Source organism: Trichechus manatus, unplaced genomic scaffold (assembly GCF_000243295.1).
Source record: "Trichechus manatus latirostris isolate Lorelei unplaced genomic scaffold, TriManLat1.0 scaffold00069, whole genome shotgun sequence".
Lineage (NCBI taxonomy): Eukaryota > Metazoa > Chordata > Mammalia > Sirenia > Trichechidae > Trichechus > Trichechus manatus.
In genome coordinates this window covers 12,979,564-12,988,274 of record NW_004444005.1, presented here as the reverse complement: position 1 = coordinate 12,988,274, position 8,711 = coordinate 12,979,564, and the positions used below count along the sequence as shown (strand labels likewise).

The 8,711-nt window shown below is 55.3% G+C and overlaps 1 protein-coding gene across 7 annotated transcripts in view; it reads left to right on the top strand.

Annotated features, from left to right (window-relative positions):
* Positions 1 to 8,711, top strand: part of BRD1 (bromodomain containing 1) — a 63,574-nt gene that overhangs the window by 37,242 nt on the left and 17,621 nt on the right. For 3 of the 7 annotated variants that reach the window (XM_023734626.1, XM_012556576.2, XM_023734630.1), the window contains exons 6-7: positions 1,037 to 1,300; positions 8,189 to 8,680. In XM_023734626.1, the coding sequence (XP_023590394.1) occupies positions 1,037 to 1,300; positions 8,189 to 8,680 (756 nt within the window). The remainder of the gene's footprint in view (positions 1 to 1,036; positions 1,301 to 8,188; positions 8,681 to 8,711) is intronic. The other 4 variants (XM_023734628.1, XM_004380017.2, XM_023734629.1 and 1 more) reach the window with 3 other exon arrangements.

Here is an 8,711-nt window from a genome sequence, read left to right as displayed (position 1 = left end):
GCCTCACCTCCCTGCACTGTCTGGCCTCTGGACCTTGTCCTCCTTGGTGGAGAGCTCGGGTGCCTCACCTCCCTGCACTGTCTGGCCTCTGGACCCTGCTGTGGTGGCCCTTGTGCCATGGGTGTTGACCGGACCTGACGTGGCAGTGGCCCCTCTGGCCAGTGAATGGGGTCTCTGGGGGGAGCCCGGCGCCGTGGTGTCGCTCACCCCGGCTGCCTCCTCACCGCGGCCTCATCCTCGGGCCGCCCGTCCCCGGGTAGCTGCCTTGAGAAGCAGAGCTGTAGACGCCAGCCGTGGGCATCCTTCATCTCCTTGCGCTGATGCTTTTAACAGATGTCGTTTCTGAAGGACGGTGCTCACCTGTTTCTGAGCAGCCTCTGACTTTTTCGTCTTTCCCGCTCTCTCGTGCCCTCAGTTTATGTCAGATAAGTTCTCTAAAGAGCAGTTTTTTCTGAGCTGTTTCTCATTCGTGGAAGGTAATTTGTGTTTTATAAGTGGTGGTGGTTTGCTGAGGTTGAAGTTTGTGGAGTTTTGTAGTAAGCATGTCTGATGTTGAACTGTGCACTGGACTGCGTGGTGACCACGGCGCGGTGCCCTCAGCTAAGATGTGGTCCCTCAGGATGTGCTCACGGAGCCCTTGGTTAATGTACCTGCACACGATGGCTCCTGCGTGCAGAGGCTGGCCTAGCCAGTCTGGCTGCGGGTCATGGGCGCTATGCGCCCACCTGGAGGTCTGTGTTGTACACCCCCATGCAGGACAGCCTCGGTGGGTCGTGTCCTGGAGGTATCTCAGAGGGCTGTCGGGGGCACTGTCTGCCCCGCAGGTAGGGACTGGAGGCCGCGTGCCCTGATCTGGAGCAGGGTCTCGTCCCAGTGCTTGCAGGCCCGGAGAGGCACTGCGCCCCCAGCACACGAGACCGCTGTCTCCTTCGCAGCTGCTACTACCGCAGGCTTGGGCAAAGGCTTCGAGGTGGTGGCTGGCCTGCTGGCATGGTCTGTGTAGAAGGGCTAATGTGAGTGTCTTGTTTGGCTTCAGTGGACAGGTTGCTGAACCCGGCCAACCGCGTGCACATGGCCCTGGAGGACCAGCTAAGGGAACTGTTGGACAAACTGGACCTGACCTGCTCGATGAAGTCCAGCGGGTCGAGAAGTAAACGGGCAAAATTGCTAAAAAAGGAAATTGCTCTTCTGCGGAACAAGCTGAGCCAACAGCCCAGCCAGCCCCCGCGGCCCGCGGAGTCAGGTATTGGAAGCTTCGAAGAAGACGGGGCTCCATTGGAGCAGGAGGCGGGGGATGCAGGTAAGCCGAGCAGTGCCGCTGGCCGCGCGCGGGGCACTTGGTGGAGCACTGGTCCTGCTGGCCTGAGGCCGTGTCCTGTGGCCCCTTTAGAGATGGTGTGCATGGCTGCCTGGGCTGCAGAGTGGCATCCTGGAGTTCACAAAGCACAGGGCACGGAATTGTTTATTCTCAGCTTGGGCCTGGGAAACTATTTAAAGAGACCGATTTAGATCTTCCTGTAGTAAGTTGAAGAGTGAAGGTGAAACTCAGGATTAACAAAACGAGAGCTGTGTGACGAGAGTACTTTTGTTGGTGTTTGCTAAATTGAGGACGGACCGTTTAATTAACCCTTTAGTGCTGCTTGGGACAGAAACTGCCCACAAACGTTCTGGGGCTCTCAGGTTTCTTTGGAGGCTACTTTTCCCACTAAAAGTATTTGTTGCCCTCTATGGGGGCTTGTGTGATAGTAAGAAATGAAAGAGACGTTCTTTGGAGAAAATTCATTAAGGTAGGAACTGTGATTGGGTCAGACTTTTGTGTCTTGGCTTTTGTGTAACTAAATAATTCAAAGCATATTTATGGTTTCCTGTGACAGGGAGCCCTGGAGTTTTTTCTTTTTTAGGGGTTCATATTTGGAAAACCAGAGGTGCCCAGTGTAACCAAATGGAAGGCACCATTTATGTATGAAAACTCTAATGCTTTTCGGGACATATGTTTCCCACAAAATATTATGTATGAAACCGTTAAATTTTTTGGGACATGACTGCCCCACAGAACATGTATCAGAATCCTCATTTCGTAACACGCGTTTAGAACGACTCCTTGATTGAGCGTGCCTTCCATTACTGAAAACACAGCATCAAAAACAATTTAAAAGGAGATTGTAATAGGGTTTTGAAAGGGTTCAGCACTGGATTGTTAGATGCAGCATTTTGAAGGGTTCATTTTGAGTGAATGTCACGTGACTGTTCCCCTCTGGGTTTTGAAGGCGGGAAGATGACTCTGCCAGTCTCAGGTGCAGGGGAAGCTGAGCGCAAAGTGCTCGTCCACGTGTGGCGTCCAGTGCGCAGCACTTATGCACGGCAGCACGCAGTCCTCTCCCACCTCACGTGGCCCGCTGAGTAGATCATGACGTGTCTTTTCAGGCAGGCAGGCAGGTAGGCGTCCAGGATGCTTTCATTGGTGGGAGGTCAGGACAGGAGAAGGACTTACCTACCCGATAGAGAAACGAGGGAGACCTGTGCGCGTGCAGCGCTGGGCGCGGCAGAGGCAGCTCTTACACACGTCGTTGTGTGACTATGCCTTCTGGGGCTGCCGCTTCTCCACCTCGTGTTTGGTGATGTGAGACTACAGTGAAAATTTAAGACTAAATTGTTGGAGCGTGTAGAAGTTGGTAGAAAACAATTCCGATTCTGTTTTGCCCTCTTCGTTTCTAATTTTAGAGTCGATACCAAATTTTTGTCCCAAAACTCTTTTACGCAAAAGTGTGGAGTAGAATAGGATGCTTCCCACTATAGCTGTTAGCAGTTTGGTTTATAACTTTCCTTCTGCCTACCCCCCGCCCCCGGTCTCCAAGTAAAAATCCCCAAACCGTTCAAGACACAGACCCACGCACGATTCTTGTGTGGTTTGCCCCCTTTTGTAGCTTTGCTGTGTTGGGGCACATCTGTGTCAACAAGGGCAGTGCAGCCCGGCTCCCGTCGGCCCTGGAGAGCCGTGCGCTCCGGGTGCCCCGCTGCGCCCAGTCGGCACCGTGTGCTCTGAGTCTTGCACGGCTGTTCCCATTGTGGTTGTCGTTGGCGGCCGCACCAGGCAGCGGGCAGAAACCAGAACTGGGACCCCCGAGTGTTTCTTTTCTCTTAGGAAAACCGGAATCCTGAGCTGCCCTTCTCCCACTCGCCTTGCGCGGTTCTTGTTCCGGCCTCATGCATGCTATGTTCAGGTTACTGCCATCACCGCCCGCTCTCAGAGCTTCTCTCGGGTGGTGGAAACCGCAGTAGGTCCCTGTGGTGGATGATGGGCTCATTCTTCAATAGGAAACGTCTGTTGCCTGGTCTTGGGAGCGTGTGACATCTGCTGTGTTGTACGGCCCCGTGGTGGCCAGCTCAGCCCGGTCCCGCTGCCCCAACAGTAGGTGGCCTCTGAGTGCCCTGGAGGGTCCTCGGGACGGCACTGTCGTGTGGCTGCGCCCCAGGAGCAGCCTCTCCTCGTGCCCCTCTCCCCACAGCACCTCCTCTTTGCTGTGGGCCAGGCCAGTTGTTTGGCCCCAAGGAGAGTGAGTGGGGGCAGGCCGGTCACCGTCACCCGGGGCCTCCCTGCGTAGACGCCTGCCCGGGGGCCTTGTGGCTGCAGTGCCAGCCGTGTGAGAAGGCAGCACGGAGTGAGCCGAGAGCTGAGGTTGGCTTGTGACCCTGCTGTTAACAGCGGCTGACGGAGGAACAGGGCCACCTCCTCGTGACTGACAGAGGTAGGCGGAGAGCAGAAGACAACCTGAAAGTGCCATGGAGGCGAGGCAGCGGGTCTGCGGGACTCGGAGCCACAGAGGAAGAGAGGGAAACCGTGGGGCAGGCCAGAGCCTGCGTGCTTGGGCTGTTAATCCCATTGTCACCTTGTCATGGGACCAAAACCAGGCATCAGGCATTTCAGGAAGCACCTCACGTCGTACTTCTGAAAGAGAAGGCCGCTCTCTTTCTGCTTAAGCATAACTACAATGTTATCAGCACACCTTAAGGAAAAAGTGGTGATCGATTAATGTCAAATACAGACTTTCACTTGAATTGTGATTTAGCGCTATCTGTGTGATGTCTGTATTGTTTCCGTCGGAAGAGACTTGGACACGGAGGTACCTGATGGGTGTCTTGCCATCTGTGTCGGGAAGGAGGTGGAAGGAGGTGTCCTGGGGTAGCTCAGAGATGCAGTGGGGGTGCCCCCCCCCGGGAGAGGGCCCCTGGAGGTCAGGGCCCTGGGGTCTCGAGAGCAGGCCTCCCCTTCGCAACGTGCTGGAGCTCCCTCTCGGGGCAGGTGTCCCTGTAGCGGGGGCCGTGGGTGCCCAGTGTGCAGATTGCTCGGGGCTTCAGGTCGGGGTGGTTTTGTCAGGGAGCTTCTCGTGTTGGCTGGTTATGCACACAGGCTGGATGTGGGCTCAGTTACGGTTGAAATCGGATACGGCGGTCGGCAGAGTCAGCTTGATAAGCTTTAGGGGATGATTAGCAACTCAGATACCCAGATTTGTGATCTTTTTTTTATGGAGAGCTGGGTTTCAGTTGACTTGTGGAGAGTCAGAATCATGAGGAAGGAAGTGTTCTTGGGGTGAGGGCGTCTGGGCAGCGTTTGAGAGACCGTGGCTGGCGGCCCTCGTGAGCGTCTAGCCGGTGGCGGGCTGGCGTCTGGGTCACTGGATTTGAGTGGGTCACTGGATTTGAGTCGCTCAGTGCAGCTCTGAGCCCCACCAGGTCTATGCGGTGACGGGCACTGTGCACAGGAGCATGGGGGGCAGGGGGATGCTGCTGTGCTCAGATCTGCCACCAGTGTGGAGCCAGCCTGTGAGCGTCACCCCTCCACGTGGAGGTCTCTGGAAGTGAGGGCTGGGCGCAGGAAGTATGGCCACGGGTTAGACGTTTCCAGATGGGCCATGTTGTGGTTTCCCAAAGCTGTTCGTGGCTTTGACATGACCCTGTGCTGGCTCCGGGAGGTGGGAGTCCTGAGGGTCTGCTGTCCAGGGCCTGCCTGACCCGTCGTCAGTCCTGAGCAGGCAGGTCAGACCAGGCTCCTGGGTGGAACCATCTCGTGGGAACTGTGTGCTCTTCTGTGGGTGACAGGTTCCAGTGGACGGAATTTCAGGATAATGAGGGATTTTTATATTTACAAAGTTTGAGACTTTCCTTTATGTTCAAGTCTCGTAGAGTTTATTCTAGAATTTTCTACGTGTAGTTAATAATAACGTGACCGTCAATAACTTGCATGCTTCTAGAAGTGTTTTCACATGTCTGTGCTCTCACTCTAGTAGATGTCCCCCTGGGTGGCTGGGGCAGCCCTTCCTGCAGGTGTGGTGGGCAGCCCTGGCCATCGGCCGCATGGGAGCCATCAGGGGCGCAATTGGGTACTAGAGGCGTGAGCGCATTGTCTCCCTCCTTTTGTGAATGAGGACGTTGAGCACAGAGGGGCCCTATGCTGGCTGGGGAGGGCTTGTGCCCGGTCAGCTAAGCCGGCCTCTGCTCTCGCCCACTGACCCTGCCATGCATCTGTCCACCGGTTAGTGCTGTGGGCACCTCCAGGGAGGCCCCTCAGGGGCCTGGGAGCTGACTACAGAGGGGCAGTGCCGGGGCACCTGGATAGAGTGCAGGATTGGGGAGCTGACTGCAGAGGGGCAGTGCTGGGGCACCTGGATAGAATGCAGGATTGGGGAGCTGACCCCCGAGGGGCAGTGCTGGGGCACCTGGATAGAGTACAGGGTTGGGGAGCTGACTGCGGAGAGGCAGTGCCGGGGCTCCTGGATAGAGTGCAGGGTTGGGGAGCTGACCCCAGAGGGCAGTGCTGGGGTGTCTGGATAGAGTGCAGGGTTGGGGAGCTGACCCCAGAGGGGCAGTGCTGGGGCACCTGGATAGAGTGCAGGGCTGGGGAGCTGACCCCAGAGGGGCAGTGCCGGGGTGAGGACACTGTGGCCAGGGGCAGGAGTGGGTGGGTTCAGGGTTTTGAGCCCAGGCAGCCTATTGGGGGGGTTAAAGGCCTGGCTGCTGAGAGGTTGGGTTGTCATTTGCCGACAGGACGCAGACAGAGCAGCAAGGTGCCTGGGATGCTTCCCGGATGCCATGTTGAGTGAAGTGGGAGGTTGAAGTGAGGGACTCTCAGTGAGGCTGAGAGCTCTGGGCTGGGGTGCAAGACCCTGGGGAGCAAGGAGAAGAGAGGACCAAGGATGAAGCCCACGGAGGCGTCACCCTGCTGACCTGGTGAGGCCAGGATGGGAGGCCCAGGGCTCACAACGGCACGTTGGTGGCTGGTCAGAGTGCCCAATGTGGGCCTGGAGTGGGGCTGAGGACAGGAAGAGCAGGCACGTGTGAGCCTCTGTAAGGAGAGGCAGTGGTGAGCCCACATGGCACGTGAAGTGGGAGGTGGGCGCCAAGGCCCCATGTCTGCTCGGCCCCATGCCAGTGAGTGGTCAGCGCTAAGCACATTTGTCTCTAGTCCTCAGGCGCGCGGTCCCCACCTGCCAGCGTCCCGGGGGCTGTGAGACACGCTTTCTTAGGCCCGGCGGCGATACCAGGCAGTGTGGGAAATGTGGTCTCACCAGCAGGCTTGCCCCTGAAGTCCGGATTCTCCACGGCTAGGCCCTTCTGCTTCCGTGCTGTCGTCCTGGGCATCTCTGATTTGAAAATTACTTCTGCAGAGCTATTTGCGAGGAAGCATTCCGCTTGTATTTGAGTCAGTGGTACCACACTGTGGCAAGCTTGGAGCCTCACTTACAGCAGAGGAGCTGGTGGCTCGAGGCTCTCCGGGGGCAGCGGGTCTCTCCCGCCTCCCGATGCACGGTCGGGTGTTGGTGGCTCGAGGCCTTTCTTCTGTGTTGTTCTCCAGACATTTGCTCTGAGTTAATTGGCTCAGGATATACGTGAAGCTTAGAAGCTGTGTGGCTTTTCATTTTCAAAATGACTTTTTGAATTTAAGATATATATATTCATATTACATAGGAGCGAGCCCCGGTGAGCAGCCGTTAAGCACTGGGCTGCTAACTGAAAGGTCAGCCGCTCTGTGGGAGAAAGATGGAGTGGTCTGCTTCCATGAAGATTACAGCCTTGCAATTCCTCTGGGGGCAGTTCTCCTCCGTCCTGGAGGGTTGCTGTGAGTCGGAATTGATTCGACGGCAGTGGGTCTGGTTTTATCGGTTAGTACGTATTCCGAGTGGTTTTTGGAAAGTCTGCAGGTTAAAGTGCAAACTGTGCCTAGTGATGACATGTAATATGTAGGAATAGCTAGGTGGTTCTTGTTCTTGCTTTTACGTGATACTTCGGCCCAAACCACGCTCGCTCAGAAAGCGACCTCAGGGCTGTCCCAGGGTGGCGCCACCCTGTGGCATCACCACGTACTGTTGGTCTGCTGGCCAGGTTCCCTCCCTGGCCTTGGTCCCCTAAAACAGAGCACACCAGGCTGCTGGGGGTGAGCACTGAAACCATTGCTTTTGTGGAGCTTTATAGATGGTGCATTTTATCTTGATTCTTTCTAAAGGCGTTTTTAAAAAGATTAAAATCTTTTTAAATAATTGTAAATATTATTAAAATCTTCCAGTGATTGTGTTTTTATCTTTAAAGTCAAATTAAGAAAAAAAATAGAGCCATTACGTGAAAACATTCTGGGGTAATTTCGATCATTGACTGCCGTGTAGAAGCTTGTACATTTTGAGAAATGGAGTTTTTCACGGGAATTACTCATAACCACTCACGTTGATTGTTGGCGTGGCGTTAGAGGACTGTGATCGGAATCAGATGTAAAGATCTGTTTCCTCTGGTTTGCCGACCTCTGCCAGCCCAGTTTAGAACTATCTAGAAGTGATAGCATAAGGGGCCCCTTGGTTATGTGAAACGACTTTCTTCCTCAAGGTAAGTGGATCGTTGACTCTAGAAACGGTCTGGAACTCGAATGACGTTTAACATTGACCTAAGTGGGGTGATCTCGCGCAGGTTCTTCGGAGATGCGTATACGGGGATGTCGGGGCCTATGGCGCCAGGCGCACCCACCCCCCAAAGTTAGGCACCGGGGCCCCTGGGCCCTGCTGGGTCGGGCCACCGCGGAACGGCGATGTGTGATGCTTGTTTCCTTAACTGACTAGCGTTTTCGTGGACGTCACATTTGTAGTAGTTTTATAACCGACTTTATCGTTATCAGTTTTCAAAATCACTTTATTTATAATTTTTTCAGGAGATAAATCTCCCCCTAAACTTGAACCATCAGATGCATTACCTCTTCCTTCAGACTCGGAGACTAATTCAGAACCACCAACCCTCAAACCAGTAGAACTCAACCCCGAGCAGAGTAAACTATTCAAACGAGTCACTTTTGGTAATGAGGCACATAGCCCTTGCTCTCAGAGCGCCCTGGCGCACGGACACCCTGCGGCGCCCTCTCCCGCCAGCGGAGGCGCTGTGCCGGCCGCCCCCGCGCTGGCGGAGCCTTCCAGCGATGTGAACAGACGCACCTCTGTTCTCTTCTGCAAATCGAAAAGTGTAAGCCCCCCAAAGTCTGCCAAGAACACTGAGACCCAGCCAACTTCTCCTCAGCTAGGGACCAAAACCTTTTTGTCTGTAGTCCTTCCGAGGTTGGAGACTCTTCTGCAGCCAAGGAAAAGGTCGCGGAGCACATGTGGCGACTCCGAGGCGGAAGAGGAGGCCCCAGGAAAGCGCCTGGACACAGGTAACGGTCACGGGGGGCGGTGTGGGGCGGG